The sequence below is a fragment of the Choloepus didactylus genome, chromosome 15, assembly GCF_015220235.1.
Source record: "Choloepus didactylus isolate mChoDid1 chromosome 15, mChoDid1.pri, whole genome shotgun sequence".
Classification (NCBI taxonomy): domain Eukaryota; kingdom Metazoa; phylum Chordata; class Mammalia; order Pilosa; family Megalonychidae; genus Choloepus; species Choloepus didactylus.
Window position 1 is genome coordinate 31,005,463 of NC_051321.1, and position 14,023 is coordinate 31,019,485.

The 14,023-nt window shown below is 45.3% G+C and overlaps 1 protein-coding gene across 4 annotated transcripts in view; it reads right to left on the reverse strand.

Annotated features, from left to right (window-relative positions):
* Positions 1-13,189, reverse strand: part of SUFU (SUFU negative regulator of hedgehog signaling) — a 139,776-nt gene extending 126,587 nt beyond the window's left edge. For all 4 annotated transcript variants that reach the window (XR_005211839.1, XM_037804348.1, XM_037804349.1 and 1 more), the window contains exons 1-2: positions 12,851-13,189; positions 8,617-8,751 (exon numbers count right to left, since the gene is read on the reverse strand). Coding sequence is in view for 3 of the 4 variants with exons in the window: in XM_037804348.1 (XP_037660276.1) it covers positions 8,617-8,751; positions 12,851-13,032 (317 nt within the window). In the remaining variant the exon portion in view is untranslated. The remainder of the gene's footprint in view (positions 1-8,616; positions 8,752-12,850) is intronic.
* Between the last annotated feature and the right edge of the window lie 834 nt (positions 13,190-14,023).

Genomic DNA, 14,023 nt, shown 5'->3' on the forward strand with positions numbered 1-14,023 from the left:
ATGTTCTGTTTACAGGATCTAAAAGGCCAAGCAGCAGAGGGCAACGTGAATTTAAAAACAGCATTAGCTGTTTGGAAGATGTTAAGTCCCAAATCAAAAGGAGATGCACACAAAGTGGAAGCCCTAAACACACCTTAGACAGCGTCACTCACTATGAATCATTTATAGATATCATCATGAGAACAGATACAGGATCGCAAACAAAAAGTGTTGGAGTACAAATGATCTTTTTCTCCCTTCTCTGATTTCCAATATTTTTGGTAACATAATTCTTTATAAATGAAAAAGCAAATTTATAACTAAAAAATGACAATAACGGATGTAACAGGAAAAGTCCAGGCCCTAATGCCTGAACTCATGATGTGAGAAAAAAGCATGTGTGGTAAGGGGTGGAATGGGGAGGCTGGCGGGGAGGAGGCTAGAAACAAAGACCAAGATATGATATCTGCACTGATATAAGGACAGAGGAAAAAAAAGTCCTCTCTGAAGGACTCCTCCATAGTGAACAAAAATTCTTCCCAGATTGGCACTATGGGCACCTCAGGTGGTTGTGAGATACCCCCAGCTTGGAAGTATTCCTCATTTCCACATCCTCTCCCCAGGGAAAACAATCAGATACCACACAAATACTGGCCAAGACATGGACTGGCTTTTGAAATGCTGGGCACATCCCTGACCACACAAGCACAATCTGGAAAGTCCATGTCAACTTGTCATCCAAGCCAGGAACATCACCTTTGTGCTTTGAAGAGTTGCAGACTTTCCTGGCAATTTACTGAAAATGACTCCAGTAAGGTTACAGAGACCTTCACTTGTGAGATGACATAGGACCGTTTCACCTATTCTCTAGTTTCACTCTCCTGCCATTACTCAGCAGGCCCTTTCTTCTCTACCAAGTTGCCTTCAACATCCAGCTCAACATTTCCCCCACTACACATTCCCCTGATGAACTCTACCAAGCTGTGATCACTCCATTAATCCAAGATACCTTTGAATTTAGATGCATAATTTTAACGGAGATCTCCAGTGTCTCTCTTGTTTCTCTCTCTCTCTTTCTCTCTTTCCCTCTCTCTCTCTCTCTCTCTCTCTCTCTCTCGGGGGAGGGAGAGGAAGGTGTGGAAAAGCATTACTGGAGCCAGACTGCCTGGGTTTATATCCCAGCTCCAGCACTCTATGGCTCCATGGATGAGTCCTTTAACTTCTCTGTGCCTCAGTTTACTTCTCTGTAAAATAAGGATACTAAGTTCTACCTTATAGAGTTGTTGTAAAGATTAAATGAGTTTACACAAAGCACTTGGAATAATGCCCTGTACACAGCAAAGGCTGTTAAGTGTTTGCAAGTTTTATTACATGTTTTAAGTCTCCTGAAGCACTGAGGATCATGGGAATGAGAAGAGACAGTCCCAAATCCACAGGAAGACAGGCAAAGCCGAAAACTGCTCCTGGCCCCAATCCTCATGGTCTTCTTTCCCAGATACCTTGGCATCGCTTCCCAAGTAGCTGTGATTTTTTTTTTTTTAAGGATAGGGACTGAGTTGATTTCTCATTGCCCACCCCATCTTGTCCATTGTTCTACCTAAAGTGAGTACTTAACACAGCTTTGTTGATGCCGTTTGCTGCACCGCCCAGACCTCTGCGCTGTGTCTCAGCTGCAGAGAGCTCAGGGGGCGGGTCAGCGAGTTGGAAGGGTGTTTTGAAAGAGTGAGGAGACCATTCCTCAGGTTTCAGGTGAGACAGGGAAAGATAACCCAGACATATCTCAGGTTCAAGGATTAGAACTGAGCTACTGCAATGGGAAACACAGCTGAGTTGGTTACCTCTGAGGCAGGATGAAGGAATAAATTTTGGAGTCAATGGTCAAATTCTAGAGTCACGACCTCTGAATCAGAAAGCTGGGCAAAGGAGATGCTGGCAAACCCAGGCCCAGAATACAGCAGGTATCCTGCATTCAATATGGAAAAAACCACAGCTGGAGGGTGGGAGCCCAGAGGGTGAGCCAGACAGAGAAGAAACCTGGCACTGAAGATCAAATTTCTGAAAAGCCTGCAAAGGCTTCTGAGTCTCTGCCTTTTGCTATATGAAGCGAAGGAAATCCCCCAGTTCTAACCAGCCTGGAGCCACTCTCTGGCCCAGCAGCCACTCCCCAGTACCAAAAGGCCTCTCAGAGTTCAGCGAGTTTGGCTGGGCCAGCGCGAGGAATCTCTACTCAGCTGTCTCCATACTGCTGAGGGACTCTGAACTGGAGAATATGCAATCTTACCCTGTGAAGAAAGAGACAATCTGTGCTGTAAATGAAAGCTTTATAAAGGATGAGGCCACATACCCACAGAGATGTGCTGGAAAACCCCACAAGACCTTAGGTCTTCCTGTGATTACAGAAGAAAAGGCATCCACCCTAACCTTTCAAAATTAGACCTGGAGCCTGAACTCCAACCATGACAGGTGGTTTCAGCTTCAGGAAGAGTTCCTGCTGATCCCAACCTCCACCATGGGCCGAGACCAAGGGCACCACACTCCTCCTAGGTGGCTCAGATCCCTGCTAGTAGCAGAGAGCTCCACCATTTCAGACTGACATTATAAAACTAAACACCTCGGAGAAGAAAGGCAGAAGGCCCCTGGTTTCAGGGAGGCTGGCCTCCAGTGAACTGGCAGAGCACATCCTCTGCCCTGCTGGGCCCAGCCAGGGTGGGCTGCAATCTGTGACTGGCAGATGGCTCAGTGAGGCCTTCCAAATGCCAACCTCTCAAGATTTTTAGGAGGAAAGCAAAGCCCAGTCTGAGGAGAGCCCAAGCTCCCAGGGCAGGTGTGTCAAGGCCTAAAGGCAGGGTTTCTATCAGAAACCTGAGGGGATGAAATAGCATGTTAAAAAGTTCCTGCAAATCACAAGCTTTGAGGGGGGAAAATTTGCATTTTCCAAGCAGGGGAATGAGGCCCCACTAAACAACAAGTGGAAAAGTTAATCTGTATCCAGTGTTTTAATAAATAACTTATTTGGGTGCAGAGCCCAGCTAAAAGAAACATGAAAAGAAAAGGGGGGTCTCCACCAACCCAGTGCAGGCAGCCACCGAAAGCTGGTCAGCAGTTCCAGCTCACAAGAGGTGCAAAAAAACTCCAAACCCCATTGGACATACCCACCAAGAAGCCAGCGTTTGTGGGGTAGAGCCTAGACTGACTCTGGCAGCAGGGGTGAGGTGTAGGTTCTCCCATGCGGGGCTGCCAGCCTTCAGGCCAAGTCCACACAAAGGCTGTCTTTGGAACCAGCCCAATGCATACAGCAGACGACCTGCCCCAGTGGAATCCCACCAGAAAAGTCTGCCTAAGTTCACAAACATACTCGCCAACCAGCCAGCCTCCAGCCCTGGTTAGGCCCCTGTACTTTTTGTGGAGTTAGGGCGGCTGGCCGTCTGGGGGCAGCCAGAAGTCCTCACCCAGAGTGGTGCTGAAGCCACCTCTTTCACACATACTCCCACGTTCCAGTCCACAGCTGCCTGGCCACAGAGGGAAGGGCTGGAGCTGCAGGCTTCCAACAAGCATGGAGCAGATGAAGCTCAGCTGTCTTACAACTCCCAGTTCCAGGACAGGAGCAAAAGGACCGTTTCTCTAATGACAATCTCTTCTGTTGCAATCAGCCGAGAATAGCCTTAGGGTTCCTAGAAAGGCACTCTGTTCTCTCCTGTGGCTGCCCTGAGCTGGAATTTGTTCCATCTCTCCTTCTCCAGAAACAGCCTCTTAAGAATCTTTTGATCCAAACAAGAGCTCTCTTGTCCTGTTTCCTTTAGAGGATACAAACAGGAAAAGAACTTGAGTGGAACTGGCCATCCCAGTGTTCGTCCAATCAGTTTGCTCTTTCCCCCTTTTAGGGCTACCAGGGTGGGGCTCCCCTTCTGCCCTTGAAGCATGCTTGCCAGGAACAAGAAGAAATGCAGGGGGTCCCTGGGCTTCTGCCTGTCCCTGCCTTCAACAAGCTAGAGAAGAAGGAAATATCCTAATGGGAAGAGGTATACAGTAGGCATTTAATAAATGCTGTTGATTGATTAAAATGGAAAAGCAATACAGCACACACACTGGCTAAGAAAACAGGCTTTGGGGGTCACCAGAATTTACTAGCTGTGCGACCTTGGGCAAGTTACTCAACTTCTCTAAGCTGGAGTCTCGTCATCTATATGAACAGATAATAAGAATTCCTATGTCCTAGTAGTTACTGTGAGGATGATATAAAATAATTTTATATAAAGAATTAGCACTAACCTAGAATATAGTAAAAACTAAAAAACAAAACAAAAACCCTTGCTTATATTATTATCTTAAAGAGAAACAACACTTCATATATATACCTCCCACCCCAATCACAAGCGATAGCATAGAATAGTGGGGATATCAGGAGACTCTACTTCTACCTGCAGCTCTCCTTAGCTTGCAGTACAGCCTGAGGCAGGCTACTGTACTTTCCTCACCTGTACTATTTAGGGAAATGGACTAGGTCAGTGTTTCCAAGTGTGGAACTTGTCTGTGACAAATAAATAATATTGAATCACAACATTAAAAAAAATCAAATTTTTATGATCATCTCAAGGTGTTAGTATGTCCTTTATTTGATGTTAGCATATCTTTTTAACATTTCTCTCATATTTGCTAATCTCTCTCTTAAACAGAGACTTGGCCTCAGACTTGGAAGCTTCTGTTACAGGTCACAGTATTAAGCTAGAATTTAATAACATTGCTTTGTTTTCATTGTGTTTATTTCCACAATTACCTCTAAATTATGGCAAGTGGTGTTGGTTTCCATAATGTTAGTAACTTCATGATTCTTTTTAATATTCTTATGTCAGTAAAAAGAGGGAGACTTAAAGAGAAATATAAGGTAAACAATACTACAGGTGGCAAAAATTATGAAGGTGGCACCAGAAGTTTTGAAAACACTGTGCTAGAAACATTTTTTTTTGCTTAAATATGATATTTATTATAACTTTATACATTTGCAATAATAGAACTGTAAAATTAAAAATAATACAAAAAAGAATGAGGCCCACAGCAAGCTTTGTGTAAACATAATTCCTCATTTACTTTATTTTTTTTTCTTTGTTTCTTCAATTTTATTTTATTTTTTTTTTAGTTAGCTCTTTTTTTTTTATTTATTTTTATTTTTTTATTATTATTATTTTTTTTAATCTTCATTTTATTGAGATATATTCACATACCACGCAGTCATACAAAACAAATCGTACTTTCGATTGTTTACAGTACCATTACATAGTGGTACATTCATCACCCAAATCAATCCCTGACACCTTCATTAGCACACACACAAAAATAACAAGAATAATAATTAGAGTGAAAAAGAGCAATTGAAGTAAAAAAGAACACTGGGTACCTTTGTCTGTTTGTTTCCTTCCCCTATTTTTCTACTCATCCATCCATAAACTAGACGAAGTGGAGTGTGGTCCTTATGGCTTTCCTAATCCCATTGTCACCCCTCATAAGCTACATTTTTATACAACTGTCTTCGAGATTCATGGGTTCTGGGTTGTAGTTTGATAGTTTCAGGTATCCACCACCAGCTACCCCAATTCTTTAGAACCTAAAAAGGGTTGTCTAAAGTGTGCATAAGAGTGCCCACCAGAGTGACCTCTCGGCTCCTTTTGGAATCTCTCTGCCACTGAAGCTTATTTCATTTCCTTTGCTAGAAACATTTTAAAGTCCCGCCCAGTCCTAACAGTGAATGCTGGCACCCTGGAGTGTCAGGATGCAGATCTCACCCCAGCCCCCTGACCAACAGGGTTCCTCTTAACTTCACCTAGTCCCTGGAGCCTCCAATCCAGTAGCCTGACTAAAAATCACTCCCTATGCTCTCACCCAGATTGTGTTCTACATCCATGCATGGTAGCATTTATTACTCAGTATGCTAACCATCTCTTTATGTTTATCTCCCTTCTAGAACACGAGCTCTTTGGTATAGGAATTATGTCTTGGTATTTTATCCCCAAAACATCTATTATAAAGTTCAGTATCCACTACAAGTAGGTGCTTAATGAATGTGTACAGAATAAATGAACCAATACTTCTGCCCCATTTTCACTGAAGGAAAAGACAAAAGACAGTAGAGTACTGCCAGAAACACATTGGCCATCATTCCAAATCAGCACCTCTTAGCACTTAAGGTGGATGGTAGAACAGTCACCTTTCTGACCTCAACTTCAAGTACTAAGTTAAATGACAATCCACTTAAAGAGACCATTCTATATGAAACATTTGGAAAAGCAGATCTTTTTTTAAGACTTACCAGGATTGAGAAGAGACCAGTCACACCAGCACAAGGCCAATTACAAAGGCACTTTTGACTTCTGCAATACAGTCCAGAGCTGGGTAAATATCCAAGAATAGTCTTTTCATGTCCTTCTAATGGCAGGATGTAATGTCAGAAAATACTAGGCTTGAATAGTGACATGAAAGCCCAAATGGAGGTCTCCCTACTGTCAAAACTGTCATTTGAATTTCAAAGTGCTCTATCCTCTAAAAACGATATGCATATTAGGGGGTACTGTTACATTAGGAAAAACAATAAGGAAGGCCCTCTTGCAAATTCAGAGGTTGCCCCTCTTGAAATATGAGGTTTTCTCAATTATATTCTTCATGTTGTTTTGAGCCTTGGACCCAGTACCTGATAGGCAGGTAGACTGTAAGAATCCTTAAGCCACATAGGAAATGGTATTCTTTTAACTGGAATAAATCTGTCAACAGAAAGGTACAGGCTAGCTGCACTAAATATCCTCTGCAGGTTCTTATTAAAAATATAAATTAAAGTCAAGAATAGTCCCTTTACTGCCCACATCTGTTTGCTATTCTATCTCCGTTATTAATACTGTAATGCGGGGTCCCCATTCAGAAAAGATTAATTCTCTGTTCCGAATGTCTTCTGCTGACATTGCAATGGATCCGTTTGGGAGGCTGTAAAGGCAGGCCCAGGCATTGGTCTCCGACACGTGACCACTGAGGAGATGAGGCCTGGGCCTCTGAGTTTGACAAGAGAAGAGGAAGTTAGGTTGAGCCTGTGATCAGAGAGGTGATAAAACCCAGTAGTTATGAACTTGTACTCTAGACTCACTCCCTTTCAGTCCCAGCTCTTTTACAGCCTAGATGGGTGACTTTAGGCAAGCCATTTAACCCAAGTCATTTAAGAGCCTTAAGAGCCTCAGTTTCCTCAACTATAACATGGAGATAAGAAGAGAACCAGATCAGATTATAAACCATTTAACACAATGACGTGTAAAAGAGAAAAACTAAAACAAAGGGAAAAAAAGGCTATTATCATCTTCAAAATCATATCATCATCTTCATTTCTACACCAGCCTCATACACTGGGGCACAGCAGGAAGAGCCCTGCTGCCTTTACAGCCTGCCCAGGCTAAGCAGACTCCACCAAGACACAAAAAAGATGGTATAAGAGGCAAAAGAAGATGACACAAGAAGCAAAAAACAGAAGAGATATCCCAATAGACATAGAATCAGTTCTTGATTAACCATGCTAATGAGGGGGAGGAAAGACTATATTCAAACAGAGGAAAGAACCCCTTCCTCGAAAGATTATAGATTTAAAAAACAATTGTTTAAAAAGTACACATGGTAGCTTACTGGAGTACATGGCATAATTGTTTAAGAGGGAGCAAAACACAGTCATTAAGAGTGTGGACTCTGGAGCCAGAGTGCCTGCTTTTGAATCCTGTCTCCACCATTTCCAAGCTGTGTGACCTTAAACTAGCTATAGGACCTCTTTGTGTCTCAGTTTCCTCATCTAGAGAATGGGGCTAATATTAGTACCTACCAGTACCAGAGGGTTTTTGTGAAATTATATTAGTTAATATATACATATATAAAGTAATTGAAGAGTACCTGGCTAATAATCAGTGCTCGATAACTGTTAGCTTTTAATATTACTACTGTTGCTTCTGTTGTTATTTCAGTTGATTTAATACTAAGTTGATTATTTTTAACTTACTATTAAAATTTGTTTGCTGTCCGTAAACACAAATTAAGTGATCACAGAAGGAAGCAGAGGAGACAGGTAGGATTTGAAGTGTATAGGGCAGCAATGGAAGACTGATTAGAATGACAAATGTCTATGGATACTTCAAGCACAGATAACTGCAGGTTAAAAGGAAGTTGGTAAGATGGATAGAGGGAGAGAGAGATGGATAGGTCTGTGATAAGGCAAATCGAGTAAAAGTTAAGGGTCAAATCTAAGTAGTAGGTATATGAGTGTTCACTGAAATATTCAACTTTGTTCTATGTTTAAAATTTTCATAATAAAATCTGGTGATGGGGGGAATACACTCAAGGCATCAATCCACATTCTGGGTTATAGCTCGGCTGCCTATCCTCTGAGCCCAAACTCCAGAGGAAAGATCTAATGGTTACGGAACTCTGGCCCATCATCAACACGTTGCTGCACCAGAAAAGAGTGCTTGGGTGCTGCCCTGGACTACCTTGGCATGAGATGCAGAAACTGAGAACATTGTGACGTTATGATGACATTATCACCCCTGCTCAGGAGAACCTTGGAAACAAGGCTCAAGGCTAAGGAAGGGGCAGGTGGAGGGTGGGCAGGTGGCACACACTCACTCATGGACTCTGCTGTCACCATAGAGATCACTGAGGCCGAAGCTGATGTAGTGCCAGTGCTCAGGGATGTTAGCAGAGGGACTCCCCACATTCCTGTACATGCTAACATAGTCCAACGGGTCTGGACCACCCAACCTGCAAAAGACAAAACACAGGGGTGTCAGTGTGAGCCTGGATACCAGACAATGTCAAGATAAAGGGCTTTGCTTTGCAAACCTAAAGGCCTCATCCTGAAAGAACCTGGGGTGAAAAATTACTTAAGGGAGGCCACACCTCTCTGGCATGACACTGAGGGATGGGAAGCTGGAGGCTCCATAAGCACAAGAAGTTCCCTTGTCCTACCACTAAACAGGCAGGACCTCTTCTAGAAATAAAACAGGTAGCTCGTTTTACTTCCTATTATTTCAAACTACTGATCCCAAATGGGACTGGCAGGGATTATTACTCTTCCATAGTGCCTGGTAAACATGCCAAGCTTCAAGGCAAGAGTTGCATCAGTCAATCAATTGGCCTCTGTTGAAAGACCATCCGGAGCATCCACAATAGGCATTGTTCCTGGAAGCAGAGGCTCCGCTCCACTCCTGCCTGTGAGATGGCCAATTCCTGAAAGACTATATTGTGCTCTATGTTAATTACAGTTTTTTCTAAACAAACCCAAAGCCGGCAGTCCCTGCAAACCAAAGCTGGTCCTTTATCATTGCAAGTGACAAAGGCCAAACTTTGGCTGGCTCAGCTCTGCACAGAGAACTGGAGCAAGAGCCAGGCTGAGCCCTGTGATCACCTACATCTGGAAAGCGATCCCAGAAGACTGCTGGCTCAAAGGTAGAGCTGCAAAATTAAATGATTTGGGGCCTCTGAGGACCACATTAAATTTCTCCCACAATCCTGCCACCGGAGAGGCAGTTGTAGAAGAGATTCAGTCATTAACTCACTCTGAGGATTTAATTCAATAAGGGTTCCCTTTAGTAGAGTAATTAGTGCTTTAAAAAAAAAATCCTGCTTTTCTTCAGAACGGATAGGGAAACACCATAGACTTGAGAAACAGACTAAATGGAAACCATCAGCGGAAGGAAGTCTGCACTTAGCCCATAAACACTCTGCATTTGAGCTACCTTGGACATCTGACCATTCCAGACTCCAAAAACTTTGCCTGCTGCTGGGACATTGGGGGAGTGTGCTTTGCAATGAGGGAGTAAGCTGAAGGAAAGGTGACCAAGTAAGAGACACATTACATATGATCCCAGCAAGTACCATGCAATTTAAACACTATTTAAAACCAGTAGGTCTGGTTTCATCCTCTTTCACCAGGATATTATTTGCCTTTGTAGAAAATCCTTATTCTCTGCTAGGAAATGTTGTTATTTATAGAACTTGTAAGAAAGCTGCTACAAATAACTTAGAAACTCAACTGAGTGGGTTAGGAAAAGGGATAAATCTCCATAACTGCCCTTAGCTCTGATTCCACCAAATCATGACTAATCCCTCCACCAGCTGGATTTAGAAAAGTTTGCAGAGGGGAAGAAGGAAAGAAAATAGCAAAGACCCCTGGGAGGGCCCTGTTATAGCTATAGAACCCCTAAACAGATGGGAATGATGACAAACCCCATATCTACTCCAGTTTCCTGCTGCAAATTCCCAATCCTTCCCCTTCAGTAACAAGTGGCCAAGCTTTCACCATCCATGCACCTTCTGCCATACCACTATAGCTCACTTTGCATTTCCACATCTCCCAGGAGGTGTTGCATCAAAGGAAAAGACTTTTCCTTAAAACTAACTGCAGGGAATGACCAAGAGTCAGACACAACTAACCTCGGCCCCAAGCACAGTGTGTTCTGTTCTGCTACTCAGAGACCTGACTGGAAGCAGATGAGTATGGGGAAAACAATCTATTTTACACTTAGAAGATTTATTCAAGGACCCAGAGCATCCCTCAGTTTAGTTCCAGAAGAGAGAAACCCTGACCACCTGACTTTACTTGGCAGGCCGGTTACAGGACTGAAGTGGGCCCAGGGCACAGGCTCTGCCTCTCTGCCTCTGCTCCCTGCTCACCCAAAGTCTCAGCTTTCAGCCAGGATGTCCTGGCCAGCACCGCTAGCCAGAGAGCCATCCTTCTGCTGCAGCAAGGGGAATCCCAACGTGCCCTGGGCCAAGCCAGACCCACACAACCTTGGTCAGTCATTCTGCTCTGAGAAATGAAGGGGCCTCATGGAGGCAGGCAACACACAAGATCCCAAACATGAGGGATAGGAATGAAGTCCAGGATCTTGGGAAGCACCAGCTGCTGAGCCATTCCTTCTTATTTTTCTGCAAAGTGCTGTACAATCCTCTTTGGCCCATCTCTGAAGATAAGCCCTGGCCTGGTTAACAAACTTGCAGGAAGAAGAGGGGAAAAAAAAAAAAAAACGTTGCCCAAACCAGTCTTAGTCCTTTTCATGTACTTCAATACCTTTTACACACAGCTCCATCCTTTATGGCCAATTGGGTGACAGATAAAAACAATTGCCCAAGCCTGTGTAGGGTTTTCTCCTCACATTCAAAGAATGCCTGAACAAACAGTATGGCAGAGCCAGGCCCACTTCCCTCATGACACACTTCAACAAAGTTCATCACAACACATTTAAAAATAGAGGTACAATGAGAGTGGGTGACTAAGCAAGAGCTGCTTTCTACTCACAGGCTCTCTTCAAAAATTCTTAACCAAAGAACACTTTGCCTGCCTGAGAGAACTGCACCGCCAGCCACACCTGCTCCTGTACTCCCAGACAGAGAGACTGCTCCCCATGGCTCTCCCCTGAGGAGCAGGTGACTGATCCCAAGGCCCTTCATGCATTCAGCTCTAGAGCCGGCATGCTCCCACCAATGTAGCGAATTGGCCTCAGCCCTCAACAGCCTAGCAACTGCCATCTCCAGAAAATAAGGCCGTCAATGAAGAGAAAGATTCAGTCCCAAAGGGAGAGTTAACCAGCCAAGACATCCACTTTAGTCTACCTTTCCCCTCCGGGTCTATCTGTTCCTTTGGCCACACCATTTCAGCTGCCTGAACTCTTTCAAGGCCCACTGAAGGGCAGCATCTAATGTGATACCTGCATGAGCGTGGTCCTGACCAGAGTCAACTAATTCTTTAGTCAACATTTAATCTAGAAAGACCATGAGGACAGGCTCTTTCCCAAAGCCCCACTTTGGGCCAGAGGCTGCAGAAAGACATATTCTACAACCAGGAAAGGGAAACTAGAAAAGACCCACTCCTACACCAAAGGCAGCCCGTCTATCTGTAAGCAAGTCTGATCCTTAAGGCAGCTACTTGAGGGTTACCCTCCTCAGCTTTCCTGAGAAAAATCCTGCCTGAATCCTGAAACCCGTGGCCAGAAAACTCCTCTTAACATCTCACTGCTCATCTTCTTTCCTCCCTGCCTGGGGTCCCCAGGTCTCTACCATTTACTTCTCAGTGGAAATGGAAGCTGTGGTCCCCATAAACCCTGAACCAAGCCATGGGTCAAGGAGACTCTGCCCCGGTTCTAGCTAAGTTGCAAAGCAGTAGCAGAGCCAGATGGGAGCTCCGCTTAGAGAACTGTGCAGAATATGCAAAAAGTTTATCAGGAAGAGTTGCTCCAGCAAACTTCAAAAGGAAAAGCTATGCACTGATATTATGTCAGAGCTCATTCGGAAGGTATCAAAAGGAGACCTCCTCCTCATCTCTTCACAGGAACAACTCTCTCAACTCGTTCCCCTTCCAACTCACAGGAAAGCCCGGAGCCCCCAGATCCCTCCCTATCTTATGCAGTTTCGTGCCCTCGGAGCTCCTCCAGCCTCGCTGCTCCAAAGCCCTCTCATTTGCTCCCCGGGTCCCGCCTCGCCTCCCCCATCCCACTTCAGCCCCCCGCCCTCGCCCCGGTTTCCCCTCGCCCACTAATGACCCCCTATGGCGCCCCCTCCTTTCACCACGTTTACAGTTCCCCTCTCACTTCGTTCCCGATTCTGCTCCATCACACACCCCCAGTTCTCTCTTCATCCTCCTAATCCCAGTTAACCCTTCATCCTCCTCTCCCCGTTAACCCTTTACTGGCTACAGGCTCCGTTAACCCCTTTGTCCCCATTCCCAACTTGAGCCTTAACTCCTTCCCTCGCAGCAGGAAGCCCTCCTTCCAAGTGCTTTAACCCTACTCCTCCTCCTCTCCCGCGAATCTCTTTGCCCCGGGAGCTTTCCTGCCCTGTATCCCCACGGCCCAGGGCATACCAGTACTTGACGATAGCTGTAACCTGAAGCGGGTTCGGCTGGTCAGGGTAAAGGCGGCGGCACTCTCCGTAGATGGCGTGCAGTCCCGGGGGAAAGAGCGAGGCGAAGGCCGGCGGGGCAGTAGGGCCAGGGGCCGGGGGCGCGGTTGGGCCAGGGGCGCCGCTAGGCCGCAGCTCCGCCATCGGGGCAAGTAGGGCGCTGGGGGAACCGGGGAGGGTGGGTGAGGGGGAAAGCACTGACGAGCCAGCGGGCAGACTCCGTGGGTGCGACTCCCCGAAGCGATCCCGGCTGCAGCGAGGTCTACGGTCCGCGCCTGCGCACGGCGCACCGTCCGCCCAGGCCGCCGCCGCGGAGTCTACCACAGGGTGCCTCGATGCCGCGGGGCGCTCAAGGGGGCGGGGCGCCGGCGCGCCCTATCCAGGCACCCTTTGGTTAGCGTCTGTGTCAGTCACAGGTGGAGAAGGCGTGACCTGACAATAGGCCCGCCTCCCCACCTTGTGTTAAGGGTGTCCCAAGGCTTTTTAACTCCCCCTAGTGTTGGGAGGAAATCAGGTTCAAATACAGATGTTGCGCATCCTCCTGAAGCGCTAGGGTCCCACGAAAGCACTGAGAAGTGCGCAGACAAAAGGGTAGCTACTGTTCTGCTGACACGCTGCTTACAAGGATTTAACCATAACTCTGACAATGGATTGATTCATTCGTCCTCGTGGCATTAGTTGCAATAAATTATCAATCTGTTTCCTATTATCTTTGAACGTCCAAAGATCATATTGACTGACACTGTTAACACAGCCAAATTCAGGGATTCTATACTCAAATAAATCAAGTCCACAAGCAATAAATACCTATTTTAGAGTTCTGTCAGAAAGTAACAAGAATTGGGTAAACCAGGGTTAATTTAAATAATAGCAATTATTTAATAAATGCTTTTAATAGCGATGACATTTTCTTCATCTGTTTTAGGTAGCTGTATTGCAGACTGCCCTGAGGCACTCCAATATTCATTATCTGCTACGGGCTTGCCCTTCCCCAATACCTTGAGTCTCTGTAACTGAGATAATTTTTCTTTAATTTCTAAGGCATTGGATTGGGAATTATCTTCCTGTAGATCGTGAAGAAATGCCAATAGAAAGGGAGGAGGGAGTGTTGGCTGCCAGTGCCATTGACTAAAGT